Source organism: Podarcis pityusensis (assembly GCF_964106645.2).
Source record: "Podarcis pityusensis genome assembly, chromosome: 14".
Classification (NCBI taxonomy): domain Eukaryota; kingdom Metazoa; phylum Chordata; class Lepidosauria; order Squamata; family Lacertidae; genus Podarcis; species Podarcis pityusensis.
In genome coordinates this window covers 46,553,991-46,572,181 of record NC_138039.1, presented here as the reverse complement: position 1 = coordinate 46,572,181, position 18,191 = coordinate 46,553,991, and the positions used below count along the sequence as shown (strand labels likewise).

General features: G+C 45.7%; 1 protein-coding gene across 5 annotated transcripts in view; it reads left to right on the top strand.

Moving 5' to 3' along the window:
• PARP6 (poly(ADP-ribose) polymerase family member 6) overlaps window positions 1–18,191 on the top strand; it is a 51,500-nt gene continuing 33,309 nt past the window's right edge. For 3 of the 5 annotated variants that reach the window (XM_080980394.1, XM_080980392.1, XM_080980391.1), the window contains exons 1-4: window positions 2–396; window positions 11,447–11,692; window positions 15,861–15,938; window positions 16,541–16,635. In XM_080980394.1, the coding sequence (XP_080836520.1) occupies window positions 11,690–11,692; window positions 15,861–15,938; window positions 16,541–16,635 (176 nt within the window). In that variant the 5' untranslated portion in view covers window positions 2–396; window positions 11,447–11,689. Of the gene's footprint in view, window positions 397–11,446; window positions 11,693–15,860; window positions 15,939–16,540; window positions 16,636–18,191 lie in introns of all 5 variants that reach the window. The other 2 variants (XR_013979223.1, XM_080980393.1) reach the window with 1 other exon arrangement.

Sequence of the window (18,191 nt, the reverse complement as noted above, 5' to 3'; positions counted from 1 at the left end):
CGCCTGCGCGCCCCCGGGCGCCTGGCTGCCTGGCTCTTCCCCGGCATCCCTCTCTCTCTCCCCCCCCCCCACCTTTTCGTCTCGCTGCGAAGCATCACATGACAGCATCCCGGAGCTGCACTGAGCATGGGCAAAAGCATCGGGGCCACAGAGCTCCTTTATGAGAGCGACAAAGCCAGCCGCCGCCGCCGCCGAGCCTTTTGTTTTCTGCCCTGCTGGATCCCCGCTCTCTCTAGTGCGCACGCAATTCGCCGGGCTCCTTGTGCCGCAGAAGCTGGCCATTGATCTCCCGTCCAGGTTTCCCTTCCATTGCACCATGCCCGTCTGCCTGCCACCAGCAGCCTCGTAAGCATCCCGGTCCCTGTCTCGCCAGGCCTTCCGTAGCAGTGGAGGCAGGTAAGTATGATGGAGAACGGGGCGCGGGGGACGGACGTTTGCATGGATTTGCCTTTTGCGGGTACCGAGGCCGAGAGATGCAGAAGAGAAGCCGGGAGGCGAGGACCCCGAACTCCAGCTGTGCATTGTCCCTTCCCTTTCTGCTCTTCCAGAGGTTGCAGCAGTTTATCTCTAGTCGGGTTGGGAGCAAGATCGGAGCCAAGGATTGTGCCTGTTTGACTGCTGCGCATTTGTGCACGTACATACATGGAGCAAATTCGGCTGGGTTGATCAGGGCCTTTACTCTCCCATTCTCCCTCCCTCCCTCTCTCTTTTTGTGTGTGTTTTGCTGGAGACGAGCTTCAGAGATTTCTGCTGGAGTCTAGAGCTAGGGATTTCTGCAGTCCCCTGCCCCATGGAAAAGCCCAGAGTGACAAATAAACCAGGCCAAGACTGGAGAGCCAAAGGCTTCCATGACAGTCAACAGGTGGCTCTCTGACAGGCCTGCTCTCACTTCTTGGCATGGGCCCTGTCTGTCCAGAGCTGGGATGCACAGCTCAAAATCACTCGGAGGGCCACTTTGACTTTTTAAAATAAAATTAACGGATGGGGACTATGCTGCTATAGTAACCACTGAAAAAAAGAGGTTTTGGAAAATTAGGACTCTGTGTTTTCCTTTTCTCACCAGGGTGGTGCACTCCACACAGCCCACCCCACCCCTAATTTGGCAAACTAAGGCAGCTGCCTCATGCCACACTGGTCTTGGGAGCCACAAAAGGGGAACAAAATGGTTAAGTTACTTGATTTATTCCTATTGCGTTTTTGCTGCCAGGGACAGAGGCGCTTGTGGGATTTTCTGACTCAGGTGCTGAAATAACTTGACCAGTCTTGGGTAGGGATCTTGAGTTTGGATGAAGGGAGGTCCTGCCTCGTGTAATGAAGTCTCTTGGGCTGTGCTGTTTTCATTCATTCTCCTTTAGACCCCTTTCCTTCTCTATTTGTGGCCCATAGCAGTCTGCCTCTGTCCACTGCCACAAGCTTCCCCAAACGTCTCTTTCTGCTTACCGTTGTTTTATTTCTGAGCTTCCTTACGTGCTCTTCAACTCTCCCATTGCTCAGGACATGTCAAAAATCATAGTAAAAATGTTTCTGATCATGTGGATTAGGAAGTAACAATATTATTTCTATTCCTAGTTCAGCCTTTGCTGTCTCATTTTTAGAAACTAGCAACTACATGGAAACATTTTTAAATCTGAAACTAATTGGTGTGAGTTTTAATTGTATTTGTGTGCTGTCAAGATCACTAACACGTATTAGCACCTGAATCCCCTTTGGATGCAGATACTTTTTGGATATGGAGGAACTGTCTGCCATTGTCAGCTTCTTGCTGACCACTATCTATGGACCCTAAACTGGAGTAGTCAATATATAAAACCAGAGGCAGGAAACCATTTTTCTGTTGAGGGCCACTTTCCCTTGAGGCTAATCTGTCAGGGGCCACATGCTGGAGGTGGGCAGGGCCAAAGCCAGCAGCAAAGACAGAATCAAGAATGGGGAGACACCTGCCTTGCTTGCATTTCAATGTGAACTCCCCAAATTTACACTTCCCAAACCAGTGCTGTGAACTGAAGCAGCTCTCCTGTGAAATGTGCCCGGTGCCTAATTTTGCAGTGCGGCTTTCCAGCCTAAAACTGCTTACAAACATGTGCATATTAGTGATACACAAGTGCATTATTAATTTGGCAGAAGTTGCTTGCAAAAATGCTTATGCTAGACAAAACTTTTTATATATAATTTCACACACAAAAAATACACATGAATTTTCATGCAGACATTGAGTTGTACCCAAGGTAGTGCTGTGTTAAAGTCACTTAGCAGTATACTTCTTGCATTGGCAGAATGTTATTGCACAAGGGAAAATGCAATTCCCCTTCTAAAGGTAGCTTCGCAACAGATTGCGCAACTGGAACCAATAAATGTGCAATAAGCTTCCACTAGGGCAACTGTTGCATGGATGCTTTTGTGCAGCCTTTGAACTCTGTCATCTGCCAGCACATGGGATCTTGTGCTAGTAGACAGAGAATGCTGGATATACAGACAGTGTTAGACAGTGTTGAATATGCCCCCCCTCTTTTGATTGCAAGGGGGCAAAGCAAATTTAAGACCAGAAAAACAAGAAATTGAGAACCAAAGGTGAGCATGTGCACCCTTTTCTCTCCCTTTTTCTTTTAATGTCACCCACTTCACAACCACCACCTGCTTTCAATTTTTCTCCCCACCCAACCAGCTACCAGCTTGCCAGAGGTCCAAACTGATCACCTGCACCTTGAACTATTGCAGTTAGGCCAAGGCCCACACGAGACCATAAGGATTCACGTTGCTCACCCCTGTATACACAATCAGACTGGTGTATCTTTTAAAAAAAAATTTTTCACTGAAAAAGCAGCCTCAAGACCCCCTGGATGGGGCCCTTTATTCTCTGTGCTGTTTCTTTCGTGATAAAAGCCACCACTTGGAAGCTGCTATTTGCCTGGAAGGGAAAGTGTGTTTGCGCCAATAGAAGCTTCCCTCCTGCAGCAAATAGCAAATTTGGGAGGGGTGGGCAAGAGATTTTCATGGGGAAAACAGCATGTGGGGGAGGGGAAGGAAAGGATTAATTCCCTCTCACACCGAGCCATGGTCCTGATTCCACCTGGGGCAGGAACATCTTGACTGCTTTTGCTTCTTTTTCTTCTTATTAAAAATTAAAGGTACACGAATGCATTTAGCATACTGCTTAGTCTGACCCTAAAGCTGTTCTGGTGTGCGATGTTCCTTTGACTTCTTTGGCTTCTGCAGAGGTGGCCCTGTGAGGCTGTATTTTGGGAGAGGAAAGGACATGCCTGTTTTTCAAATGGGCAGGCAAAATATTCTAGGTTCCTCTTATACTAGTAAACACTTATGCATCACCACTCTTACATCACCGCAGAAGAGGACAAATGAGGATACAGATCTGCATAAAATCTGCATTTGCATTGCTAAGATGCAATGGAGATGAGATGCAAATTCAGAAACGATTGCTATAATAGAATTACAATGTATTTTGCCATTGTGGGTGGAGAATGTGGCCAGGTGACCCTGGTTATGTCTGCTCAATCTGCACTGCTTTTGATGGGCAACTTTAAGGTCCCTCCTGCTCTCCCTTCTTACGACTATTTCTCTTTAAAGTACACCTGGTCTGGGAAGCACTTCAAACAAAGGATGCCTTCTAATAGAGGACTGCCCTCTCTAAAGTAGGACATGTGGCCATCCTTACGCATGCACCTGAAGTTACTGGGAGGTTATTGCTCAGACTCCCAGTCTCTGTTGAAGAGGCTGAGAGCTGATCTCTCAAATTCTCCCAGAATGCTTAAACTCTCCCACCAGGTCCTGTTGCACAACCTGCCCCATATGTTTCTCTCTGCAGATTATGGAAGATCTGATTCACACATTTGTGTCTGTCAATAACAGATCGGTGATGATTCACAGCTCCTCGCCTCCTTTGTAAGGTTAGGATTGCCTCTTCCTTCCCACTAGCAGAGAGACCTTTTGAACTCCCCACCCCCGACCCCCATCATTCCATCTGTTTCTTTTCCAGCAGCTTGATTGGCAGACGTTAGCAGCTGATGAAATGTTTGATCTCCATTCCCTGAAAAGCATCGCCTGCTGCTTTCCCCATATTATGCTGCTCTTAAAAGGCACAAGGAGAGGCCTCTGGTCACTTGGGGTCCCTAATTGCACCCATGTTGCTGCCTCTCCAATTAGCCACTGTGGCAAAGGAAGGATCAGTAAGAGAGGCTGTCGGAAAACCAGCGCCTATGGTGATGGGAGGCAGGGGGACGGACAGGACAAGGGCACTGCAGAGCCCTGGAGCTGGGCCTGCCAGGTGGGAACTGGTGAATCGCTTGATTCCAGTACCTCTCCATTTCTCATTTTTCCAATGTTCAGTTCAGTTCACCACATTTTCACATCGCTCTGCAATCTTCCTTTTTAAGGGCTTGTATGGAAGTTCTTCAAAAGGGACGCGGGTGGTGCTGTGGGTTAAACCACAGAGCCTAGGACTTGCCGATCAGAAGGTTGGCGGTTCAAATCCCCACGACAGGGTGAGCTCCCGTTGCTCGGTCCCTGCTCCTGCCCACCTAGCAGTTCGAAAGCAGGTCAAAGTTCAAGTAGATAAATAGGTACCACTCAAGCAGGAAGGTAAACGGCATTTCCGTGCGCTGCTCTGGTTCGCCAGAAGCGGCTTAGTCATGCTGGCCACATGACCCGGAAGCTATACGCCAGCTCCCTCGGCCAATAAAGCGAGATGAGCGCCGCAACCCCAGAATCGGACACGACTGGACCTAATGGTCAGGGGTCCCTTTACCTTTAGTTCTTCAGCATTACCTTTAGTTTTCAGCATCTCAGTGCATTTCCAACATGCACTTTTTTGTATGCAGTTTTCCCTAATAGACACATTTTTGCAGAGAAATTTCTCTTAATATAATGTTCTTTCCCCTGATATATGCATTTTAACGCAAACTTTATATGCATGTCCATTCACACACCTTGGCTGAAGGCCTGCATTGCAAAATCTGGATAAGCGTGGATTTTGAAGGATGGCTGTGTTTAGGTTTGCGTATTATTTCAGGAAGTGTGAATTAGGTATGTTTGCCTTTGAATGTGAACTGAATTGACTTGCTCCCCCATCCCTATTCCCAGGTTCCCACAAGCATTGCCAAGTCTCCAGTATCCCAAGACCTGTGATTTATAGAATTAGAGTGCATGTTCATAATTATTATATGTTCATTATTTATATGCATATAAAGAATCTTGGAGTGAAGTCATCTTAGTCCAATTCCCAGCTTAGTGCAGGGTCTGCTGCGCTGAATGCAGAAGCCCATGCAAGATGGACAAAAGGCAGGTCTGGGATTCTGGAATCAGCACTCCAGGGCATGGTTAGAGATGCTGGTTCAGGGTTCAGTGCCTAGGGTTCAGGACCATGGACAGCAATCCCGCTGCTGAGGCAGACAGAACAAGGTGCCTCAGCACTGGCCTGGAGCAACTGCAAGGTCATACAGTCCAGCCATCTGCTTGGCAGATGGGCACCCAGCTTCTGCTGAAATATCTCCAGAAAAGGAGAGCCCACCATCTCCTGGGACTGCCTGTTCCACTGTCAAACAACTCTGACCATTAGGCAGTTTCTCCTCAAGTTTACACAAAATGTACTTCCCTACAATTTCTACTTGTTCATTCTAGTCCTGGCCTCTGGAGCAATAGATAACAAGTCTGCTCCACATCTTGCATGGCGGCCCCTCAGATATTTTTAAACAGCTATCATTCATGCCTGTCTTTAATCTTCCCCAAGCAAAACATACCCACCTCTGTCAACTTTTCCTCATACGACATGATTTCTAGACCTCTCGCCATGGTGGTGGTTGCCTTTCTCTGGACATGTTTCAGATTGTCAACATCTTTCTTAAAATGCAGGACCCAGAACTGGATATAGAACTCTAGATGCAGCCAGGTCAGTGCAGATTAGAGAAGTGCAAGATGATTGCCATTTAAGGAAACCAGACAGATTTGATGGTGAAGAGGCAGGAGTATGTTCGAGTAGTTGCTCCATGGGGGAAGTGTATTCACCATGTAAAATTCCCTGTCCAGGATTGAGTTTAGGGGAAATTGGTTCTGCTGTCTTGCAGAAGTTGTCTGTGCACAGTACTGATTGGCTAGCACTTGGGTCATCAAAAACCCAGCAGTAGCTCCTTTACAATGTACTTATGCTGAAGTAGAAGATATCTCAAAGGATAAATGCTGGCTAAGAGACATAACTACAAATTACAAAGTCCCTGATTGAATCTATTTATCCTATCTGAAGGAGTGTCTCCGCCCCCATCGTTCTGCTTGGACACTGAGGTCCAGCACAGAGGGCCTTCCAGTGGTTCCCTCACTGCGAGAAGCCAAGTTACAGGGAACCAGGCAGAGGGCCTTCTTGGCAGTGGCACCCGCCCTGTGGAACGCCCTCTCACCAGATGTCAAAGAGAACAATAACTACCAGACTTTTAGAAGACATCTGAAGGCAGCCCTGATTAGGGAAGCTTTTAATGTTTGATGGACTACTGTATTTTAATATTTTGTTGGAAACTGCCCAGAGTGGCTGGGGAAACCCAGCCAGATGGGCGGGGTATAAATAAATTATTATTATTATTATTATTATTATTATTATTATTATTATTATCATCATCATCTCTTTTTAACTTCTTCTCCCTGTGGCAAAATGTCTCTTTTGGGCCACTGAACCGGCACATCATGGCCCCCATACCTGATTCTTCCTTTTTTTATGCTGACTCAAATATCAGGTTCAAGGCCTTTTCCTTCATTGTCCCCTCTGACTGGCCTTCAGTGAAACCTTTTCCATTTCACTTAATTGTTGTATTTTTAATATTACTGTGTGTACCATGTCTGTTTGAACAAAAACACAACAGCAACCATACAAATAGATGAAACAGACAAGCTTTCTCCTGGCTTTGTTAGATACCCAAGAGGGCAAATAGGCAGCATTTCCTCCAGCCTTGTCAGTTTTGTTAGAAAACCGTGGGGTAATGCAAAAAGGTGGATTTCACATGCTCAGCCTGTCCCCATCATGGTAGGAGCACACCCAAATCCATTTGCAGGGCAGACTGGGCCAATATCCAGGCTAGGCTAGCGAAGGAATGTCTTCTCTACAAGCTGGAGAAGATGTGATGACATTTGAAAGTGGAAAAAGATTAACTTGTGAACTGTTCTAATGCACATTAACTAAAGCAAGGGAAGATTGCTGAGCAAATGTTTATGAAGTGGCTAAAAAGTGCCTGCGAATTTGGCTTTTATGCTTGTTGAGCCATGAACTTATTGTTGTAAGTGCCTCTCTCTCTTAACCTCAGTTGCTCATCAGGCAAACTGGAATATTAATGGCCTTTCTCCAAAGGGAGTTGGTAAGTATTAGAGAGAATTACAGTGACCGTAAAGCACTTTGCATGATACAAAGTGCCGAAGGAAGCACGGCTGGCCCTGCCATTAGGCAGAATGAAGGTCATGAAAGGACAGCAAATGGTTGGTCACCATGTTTACCATTGTGTTTTTACTGCCAGGGAGAAGGGATTTTCTGCCTCTGGTGCCAAAATAGCTTGACTAGCTTTGAGTACTATGCACATTGACTTGGGTGTGAAAGAAAGGGTTAACTGATGTGGTTGTTTATTATATAATAATGAGGATAATGACAGTGAAGCCACATTAGAGATGGTTGAATCCAACAATTTCGGTTTCACTCAGTTTCTCATGTTTCCTGTCTTAAATATGATTCCACACATTTGCAGATTATTATCTCGTTAAAGTCCTCGTGAAAATTCACCAGCACTTTAGCATGATTTTTTCCTTATATACAAATGTTGGTATGCAATTCTGCCTCAAATACATGTTTTTGCAACTCCCTTTTCCCTAATCTAATACATTTCCATCTGTTTTTTATTATATGCATTTCTATGCACGCTTGTCCCTAGTATTATGCATTTTTTAACACATTGCTTGGCTGAACATCTGAACTCGGACATAGAAAAGAGGAATGAGAGATGCTGTTGCTGTTGTGCAAATATTACAGGACGAGTGTTTTTCAGTTGCACCTTGTTTCAGGAGGTGCAAATTAATGAAGTTTGCCTTTAATGTGAACTAAACTGAATTCCTCCTCCATCCCAGTGGTGGAGCTTCATGCTCCGGCACTGGGGGGTGGATAGCAAGTGGGGGCAGGGCTGGCACACATCCTGGGGGTGTGACGTGCTGCCCGTAGGTGTGTGGCATGCATCCAGGGGGCGTGGCGCCCAGCGAGGGTAGGGGCCAGCCGCAATGGCACCCCGCCAGGTTCGCACTGCCGGGGGCAGTGCGCTCCCCCCACACGCCTCTTCCTCCGCCAGTGCTCCCTCCCTCGACCATGTTCAGCTTGTTTCAGACTCATGATCACTTGTGTGGCTGATAAGTTTCTGCAGGCAAATAAGCAAGTAAACAAATAAATAAAACGAGTCCAGATGATAGAACATCAGGATTGTGCACCCGTGGGACAACATTTTTAAGATGTTGTCACGCTGGATGCTGAGTGCAATAAACCATCATCCAGGGGCTGAGCAGTGAGAAGAAGGATTGCCTTGGTGATCTCATGCCAAACCCCAAAGAAACATACTGGTACCTCGGGTTAAGTTCTTAATTTGTTCTGGAGGTCCGCTCTTAACCTGAAACTGTTCTCAACCTGAAGCACCACTTTAGCTAATGGGGCCTCCTGCTGGTGCTGCACCGCCGGAACACGATTTCTGTTTTCATCCTGAAGCAAAGTTCTTAACCCGAGGTACTATTTCTGGGTTAGCGGAGTCTGTAACCTGAAGCGTATGTAACCTGAAGCATCTGTTGACCAAGGTACCACTGTACAGTGGTACCTCTGGTTAAATACTTAATTCATTCTGGAGGTCTGTTCTTAACCTGAAACTGTTCTTAACCAGAAGCACCACTTTAGCTAATGGGGCCTCCTGCTGCCACCGTGCCACTGCCACGCAATTTCTGTTCTCATCCTGAAGCAAAGTTCTTAACCCAAGGTACTATTTCTGGGTTAGTGGAGTCTGTAACCTGAAGCATCTGTAACCCGAGGTACCACTGTATTCTGTCTGTGCTGACAGGCTGAAACATAGTACGCCACAGCCCATGGGAGGAGCTGGCAGTGCCACCAATGCTGCTGTGATGATTGAGCCATTATTTGTAGTTTCGGCCACTGTGGGTGTCTGTGCACCTGAGTATCTTTAAAGCAGGTGTGTGTGTGTAGCGGGGGGGGGGGGACCTCAGACCCAAGGGCCAAATGTGGATCTCTGTGTCTCTCTGTTTGGTCCTCAGCACTCTCCACACATGCCACTGGCCCCCTGCCCCTCTCTACTGCTTCTGCCAGTGATCCTGCTTACTGGGATGGAAGATGGAGATATTGGGGGTGGGGGGTGGGGGCTAGAAACCTCTGACTTTGTGTGGTGGGCAATATTGAAACTGCTACCACATTTCCAAAGCTACGAATGGTTCAGTACGGTTTCAGATTGGATGGGGGTCTGTGGGTTGAGATTCCTGCATTGCAAGGGGTTGAATTAGATGACCCTTGGGACCCTCAACAGTTCTATGACTCTGCCGTGAGAGACACCCATTGTTTTGCCCACTTTTGGTTCTGGTGCTGCAGGTAGCTCAGGGACAGCCAACGTGGTACTCACCAGAGTCTTCCTGTTTTATTAATATTTATTAAACTTATTAGTTGCCTGTCGCCCGAAGGTCTCCAAGCGACTTACAGCAAAGAAAAATATGCTGTGCATAAAATCATGGAGGGGAAAGGAGGGAATCATATAATACATCAGTGTTTCATATAACATAACATTCATGGAAAACAAAAGTAGCATACCAGCCATATAAATAATAGCAAATGACATTAACAATAGTCAAATAATAAGCAAAGCAATACTCAGACCACTAATTAGCAAACAAACAAAACCTCAACCCCCCCTCCCTCCTCCAAAATCATTCACATCAGTTATATAGAAAAAAGTCATTTTTATGTTAAATGTATTGTGAGAACTATTTAATATATTATTGTTGTTCTTGTTGTTCTTTTTTCTTTCCTTTTTAGTTGCTAGGAGGTGATGGATATTTGTTTACTTCTAGATTTCTTTTGTGTGTGTGATGTATTCTCTCTCTCTCTCTATATATATAAATAAATGGGACGCGGGTGGCGCTGTGGGTTAAACCACAGAGCCTAGGACTTGCCGATCAGAAGGTCGGCGGTTCGAATCCCTGCGACGGGGTGAGCTCCCATTGCTCGGTCCCAGCTTCCAACCTAGCAGTTCAAAAGCACGTCAAAGTGCAAGTAGATAAATAGATACCGCTCCGGCGGGAAGGTAAACGGCGTTTCCGTGCTCTGGTTTGCCACATGACCTGGAAGCTGTACGCTGGCTCCCTTGGCCAATAAAGCGAGAGGAGTGCCACAACCCCAGAGTCGGCCATGACTGGACCTAATGGTCAGGGGTCCCTTTACCCTTATATATACACGGTATACAAAATCATTCACATGAAACAAACATTTCACCCCCTTTAATCTCCCCACCCCACCTAGAAGTCTGGAGTCAAGGCCAGCTGTTGTGAATCAGTGGTTTGTGGGTCCAGCATCTTCCAGGGATGGTCCAGCACCTCCCTTCATAGGGGAGCAGTAGCAAAGCCAAGTGGGAAGACTGTCACAAAAGTTTTACCTGCTCTGCAGTTATCCTGGCTCCTGCTCCTCACTTATCGCTGTTGTTTGCTGGATCCCTGATGATGGGCCATGCTGGCAGGGGCTGATGCAAGCTGTGGTCCAAGAGCATGTGGAGGGCCCCAACCTCTGTGGCTGACCTGGGTGGGGACGGGGCAGGGCAGCAGTGAGATCAGGGCTGTAGGGGTGCACCAGTGAGAGCCCTGGCTGTGCCTGGGCAGCCCTGACCTCCCCCTGCCCAGGCAAGCTGCAGCAAGGCTGGTATCAGGAGAGCGGTGCTGCCCCAACACACAAGTCGCTAGGGTAACTAACAATTTACTGCCCTTCCGTGACACACAAGATCAGCTGCCTGAGGCAGCCGGCTCTCTCTGCCGAATGGAAGGGCTGGCCCTTGCATAGAGCTATGCATATGAGAAAGCCTTTGATGGCAAACCCCTTAGACATTTCCAGCTTGCTTCTGAAAATGTTAAGGATAACCGGCAGAGGACAGTGCAGAGCACAAATCCACACACCTGTGAAAAGGGCTAGGCATCAAAGCCTCGTTGTTAACGCTGCAAAAATGGTTGTGCACTTGAGATCAAGGTGTGTGTGTGTGCATGCATGCATGTGCATGCTGATTTTTATTGCAGCAGGAGCTGTTTGGGCTGTATGCAGGTGGGCAGCCAGGGAAGGATGCTAAATCCTGGAAGTAGGAGACCTCATAGGTTCCGCCTGCCTCGTACTCTGTATTTACTATAGGTTTCAATGTAAACACCCAAACTGTCTTGGATTTCCCCTTTTCAGTTCTCCAACGGCCAATGAGGAGGCCTCTGCACGGCACTGACGTCAGCCCCATCGCTCTCAGCCTTTCTCGAGGACAGTGACTTGGTTGCCAGGGCGACGGAAGAACATACTCCCCAGGCTGACTCTCCCTGCTGGAGGCCATAACACCGCCTGGATGTCTGTCTCGCAGCTCCCAGGCTGGCTGGTGGCATGGAGAGGAGAGGCCTAGCCCTGTGGAAGGAGTGCCTGTGAACCACAAAGCAAATGGTAAGCAGGATGAGACTCGCAGGACGGGTTTGCAGTGGTGTGGGGGGGTCGAGCGACTGCTGGACCACGGATGGCAAAGCTGACTTCTGCGTGTGTTGGAGGAGAAGAGCAAGGAGTGAAGGTTGCCTGGTTAAATTGCAAAAATAAGAGATGGGTTGGAGGTTTGACAGTGGGTTCCATACACGCCGTACATTGAAAGGACATGGCTTCCCCCAGAGGATCCTGGGAACAGAAGTTTGTTCAGGGTTCTGGGGGTTGTAAACTATGGTTCTCAGGATTCTTTGGGGGGAAGAAATGTGCTTTATAATTGTATAGTGTGTGTACATCCTTGGAAACAAAGGTCAGTTATTAAGTAGAAAAATGAAATGCAGAATAGGTGGACCAAGTGCAATATTTTATTCATTGTATCCCACCTTTTTCTCCAAAAAGGGATCACATCATGGTTTTGCTTTAGCTTTATTAATCTAGACAGCCACCACCTTATTTTAATGCTTATTTGTTTCTTTTATTTTTATTTCAAACCATTTGCAAACCTCTTAATGAGTTTTAAAAACCCCTTAAGCACATGTTTGTATGTGTGGTTGTGTGTCTACGTTTATCTGCAAGCCTTAGGGTTCCCTCTTGTCAGGTAGTGCTGACTTTCTGAGTGCATAAGCAACTGCAGTCATGCCTGAACATTGGAAATGGAGTGAATGGGAGGGACTTGCAATGAATGTGGCAGTGTAACCCGATCCCTCCATCCTAGGTGTTTGTATGGCCAATCCACACCATGCAGTCAAAGAATCCTTATACCACTTCAGCAGTCATGGCTTTCCCCAAAGAATTCTGGGAGCTGTAGTTTGTTAAGGATGCTGGGAACTGTAGCTCTCTGAGAGGTCTCCTAACAACTCTTAGCACCGCTAACAAACTACAGTTTCCAGGATTCTTTGGGGGAAGCTGTAACTGTTAAAGTGATAGAAGACTGCTTTATTTTTAAAATATTTAGATATATATTTGCATTTTCGAAAACAGGAACAGAGAGCATACTTAACCCCCTCCCCTCCCCCTGTCCCATTTACAACTTTCTACCAAATACAGCATGTATTTTATTATTTTGAATTGATTTTAAAATGAATTGATTTTACAATGCTGTGTTACTTTTATTGTTGTTAGCCGCTCTGAGCCTGGGTTTGATTGGGGAGGGCGGGATATTAATTTATTATTATTATTATTATTATTATTATTATTATTATTATTATTACTATTATTATTATTATTATTATTCTATATGACTTCCCTTCCACCCTTTTCCTGGTTCCTTTACTTTTCTACTCCATGTAATCCACATCTTTTTAATCATCCAATTTGTCATCTATTAAATACTCTATCTATTTCAACTCTGTTGGATTTACTCAAGACCTCCTAACCCAGTCCTTTTTCCCCTAATAAAAATCTTTAGGGTTTCTCTCATTTTCCTACTCATATTGAAATACTGCTCCTCAATGAGGCCAAACTTAGATTCACAAAACGTTTAGGGGTATTGCATACCCCTGCGTCCCCCTAGAAAAAAGCACTGTGTTAACCTATGTATTTGTCTATACCAGTTCTTAAAATATTCAATAAGCATTGTCCATTCTTCCTTATATAGTGGAACCTCAGTTTTGGAACGTCTCGGCTGCCGAACATTACGGAAGCCGAATGCCAAAACCGAAAACCCAGAAGTGAATGCTTCCGTTTTCGAATGAGCCTCAGAAGCAGGATGGCTTCCAAAGCACGTTTCTCAATTTTCCCCATTGAACTTGCTGACAGCCCTTTGATCCTCAGTTTTCAAACGTTTCGGAAGTCGAATGGACTTCCGGAACGGATTACGTTTGAAAACTGAGGTTCCACTGAATTCCTTATCTTTGTTTTATCTTATCCTGTTCGTCAGATCAGCCAGATCAGCATATTCAAACATTTTACTGCCATTCTTCCTGAGTGGGTACTAGACTTAGAATCATAGAATCATAAAACTGTAGAGTTGGAAGACTTGTTCTCCACCTTTGTGCCAATAAGGTTCTAGCCGCAGCAATAGCTATAGTAATAAACTCTTTTGTTTTTTTGGGACCTCCATTGCTACCATCCCCAAGAGGAAAATCTCAGGTGTTCTGGGGAAGGTTTTTAAAAGTATCTTTTAAAATTCATCATATATCATTTCCCAATATTCCTTAATTATTTTACAGGACCACCACATGTGAGTAAAAGATCCCTCAGTTTCATTCAACTTCCAACATATACCTTTTTCTTTTTTAGACATAGTCGCCAATCTGGTGGGTGTCAAATACCATCTGTGGGCCAGTTTCATCCTGTTTTCTTTTATTGCCCAACATGCCGTAAAATTCATATTTACTTTCCACAACTTTTCCCGTAATTCATAATCCATATTGTGACCCACATCTTGTGCCCACTTAATCATGCTCGATTTCACAAATTCCTCTTTAGTTCCCCACTCCAACAGCATTTTGTACATTTTGAGAATACTTTTACATTTGTAAAAGTGGTAGAAGACTGCTTTAAATGTAGGGGTGGGTGTGACCCGTGTGTATCTATTTATGCATTATGTATGCATTTCCTTTTTCATTGGATGCAAGGGGGTGGTTGTTCTAAGGATCACTTCGGGGTGTGTGTGTGTGATTTCCTCCCACATTGCTGTGTTCATCTGCATGTGATGATGAATTGTAGGCAGTGCATTGTGGGGGGTTGTTTGGGTTGGGAGAATTGGTAGCATTAAAATGAGGTGTTCGAGTTAAATCCTGCATGAAATGGCCAAATGAAAGCTGAGGGAGGTGCCTGTGTGTCTGTGTTATAAGAAAAAAACCTGCTCCTTTTCCCTTATGGGGAACACAAGAGCCCATATAGAGTCCTTTTGTAGGTTCTCTATCGGTAGGAGAAAATAACAAGAGACCAACCAGAGAATATTGAGAAGCAAAGCCTGATCTTTATTAAAGCTGTTGCAACAGGGTGCTCCCCCCCCACAGGTGGGGGCGGGGACCCAGGACAAAGGTGTGCAAGCCCTTATATAGACATTTTAAATTGTCCACCCTGGAGTCCAAGACCACCCCCAGATACATCATACATACATCACAGAAGGGGCGGACTACAACAGAAATCTGAGTGCGTTGTTTTTTTCTCCTCTCTGCTAGGTTACTTGATTGGATTACCTGGGCATCCTGGCCACTCTTTTGTTATGATAACTACTCAACTCCTGAATCCAGGTTCACAGGTCACAGGCTCACACCCTATTCATATCTTAAATGTGTCCTTGAGACAAGATTTGTGAAAGAGACAATGGGGAGATTTCCCATTTCCTTCAACCTTGCAGAGAAATATTTGAGGTCATTTTGGGAGAGAGAAAATGGTTTCAGGACTTTTCTGTGGGTTCCAGTCATGTGGTTTACATATTTGTATGTGTTTGCTTGGTACATTTATGAACATCATATATATATATATATATATATATATATATATATATGAATGAGACCTTAAAATTCTTATAACACCTGTGTGAATTCTTGGCTTTCCATTTGCCATCACAGCAGTCAGTCAACATTTCACAGCCCCTGAGCATCCTGGGATATTTTCGAGATCTGCCCTTAGAGTTTTCCTCCCCTAAAGGTGTTTTGCATTTCCGCAACCTTTGGGTTCCATCTAACCTGCTGCTGCCTCCCTCTTGGGGGCGTGCAGTGCCATTTTGGCCACGTAAGAACTGCCACTCACCACCCGAACGCTGGAAATAGGAGGAATGATGATCATATCTTATATGCCATTAACATGCTGCCAGCACTTTGAACAATAATCAGAAGCAGACAGGTCCCTGCCTTAAGGAGCTTACAGTGTAAAGTTCAACAGAAGCAACATGAGAGAGGAGAGGAACACAGAGTTTTGAAAGCAAACAGAAGGAAATAAATGCCACTCCATTCATAAAGACACGTCCTCAGGATCATTTAACATGGCTTCATCTTCATGTACGAGGAACGGCATCTATTATTATTATTATTATTATTATTATTATTATTGAAAAAGAAAGCTTAAAGGAATCCTGGCATATTGGGTGAAGCATCAGATGTTGTGATTCAAAATGTGCCATTGTGAAAACATTATATTTGCAGAGTCCTCACTCTTCCTCATCTGGCGCTTTTCTTGACTTTAGGACATCAAAGGTCAGTACTGGACTGATGATGATTCTGATGGAGAAAATGAGTCGGAGGAGTTCTTGTATGGAGTACAGGTGAGGTTCCCGGGGCTTGTGGAGGGGTATCAGTGTGGGTATCAGTGAACGGCTGCAGGATTCTGTACAATTTCCTGTGGAGCTTCAGAGCAAGCAACAAGGATGTACAGGCCTCCTCTCATGGGTCCATACTGCTGGGCACTTGCCAAAGCCCACAATCCTGCAGGCAGCCACATATGATATCTGACCGAGACCCTCAATTTTGCTCATAGAATCACAGAACTGTCAAGTTTCCAGAGCACCATGTAGTCCAACCCCCTGCAATGCAGGAACCCCTGACCAATGGCCACCCAACCTCTACATAAAAACTTCCAAGGGTCTGCCACCTTCCGAGGCACTAACTTTTAGTCAGAAACTCATTTCTTGCAATTCGAATCCAATGGTTTGGGTCCTGGAGAAGCAGAAAGCTCTTCTACCTTCCATGCGGCAGCCCTTCAGATATTTGGAGATGGTGAGCGTATTACCTCTCAAGGTCTTCTCTTCTCCAGGCTAAACCTACCCCAACTCCCTCGACCATTCCTCATCAGGCTTGGTTTCTCAGAGGATTTCATGCTGTCGTTCGCTGTCTCTGAATATATACCCCCTGTGCTGGTTTTCTTCAGGGGACCTGTGCGGCGGACCTGTACCGCCACCCACAGTTGGATGCTGACATCGAGGCCGTGAAGGAACTGTACAGTGAGAATTCTGTGTCTGTCCGGTGAGTTCTATGGTCCAGGTTGGCACTAACACAGGACCCCAAAGCTGGAACTATCTTGCTATGAGGGTCTCATCAGGGACCTGATGTCAGGGACTAGGCAGAGGAGGAATGGGGGAGACCACCTCCCCAGCCTGACCCTTTCAGAGGAGAAGAAGACAGTTCAGAATTACAACAGGGGTTTATGGGAGGTTGGGAAATAATGGGAGAGGAGGAGGTGGCAGAGTCAGAGCAGCTGGCTGACACGTTATCACTAGAAAGTATTCCAGACCCTCCATCTCCCAGAACCCAGTGAGCCTTGAAAGTAGGAGAGCAAAGGGCTTGGAGACAGATAGCCCTAAGCGGCAACCGTAGAAGGGTTCCTGTTGACAAATGAGGAAGTGGAAGAGACGGGGGGTGGAGATTCACTCGGGACAACACCATTCCATCCAAGATGCTGCTCTGTCTCATGAGACCAGGGTCCTGCAGGATCTGATTTCTTTCCGCAGGGCCTGTAAGACAGAGTTGTTCTGCCTGGCCTTTGGCTTGGAATCAATTTGATTTCCTCCCCCTCTTCCTTTTTCCTTTCTTCTTCTGTGATGGAACTCCTATTTGGGGACTTCCCTGGCTTTTTTCTGGCCCATGTAGGACCAGTCTGGATAGTTAGCCTTGGTGAAGACTTTTCATCCCCAAAAAAGTTTTTGATTTGAGTTTCCACTGAAATGAGGCTGCATTTTAATGATGTTTTAATGTTGTATTATAATCTTATTTTTAAGTTGTATTTCAACCAATTGTTTTTATATCGGGTGTTAGCCGCCCTGAGCCCGGTCTTGGCTGGGGAGGGCGGGGTATAAATAAAATTTATTATTATTATTCCCAAACCTCTCTCTGTGAATAGTGAACAAAAAGCAGATGGTAAGGACTTTCCCTTGTCTTATCCATTCCTGGCAACCTGCCGTGGGGGTTGGTTCCTCTGCCGCCTGACACCTGTGTTCAAATCTTTAAGTGGATGCAATAAAAATAAGACACTGGAAATATTACTAGAAGCTGGAGAGGTGACCTGAGCCCCTTGGAGATCATCAGTTCTCAGTTCCTTAGGGTGGGAAAATGCATTCATAGGACTGTATCCAGTACTGTCTGTCCATTGTTCCTGTCTTTCCACCAAGTATTCAAGGTCTTCTAGAATGGGACATAGTTCTCAAGACTCAGGCATTTCTGAGGACAGGGACAAGGGGTGGCAGGAAAGTGGGAGGGAAGCATATATGCAGATAGGCATTTCTTCACCAAATGGCAGCCTCTTCTGCCATGCCGGCTGCAGCTAACCACTGCCTTTGTTGAATTGCACAGAAAACTAACCTTTGCCTAACAGGATAGGATACCATACTTGCTCTTCAATGGAATTATTTCCGAGTACTCTGATAGGAAAGAAGCGCTGCCTTCTCCATGGACTTATAGTTAACAATGAAAGAGCAATGCAATCTTATTTAAGGGCTTTACTCTGTTCTTTCAAAGACCCCTTTACTGTGTGTGTGTGTGTGTGTGTGTGTGTGTTTTATTTCATGTATTTTAATAGCAAACTT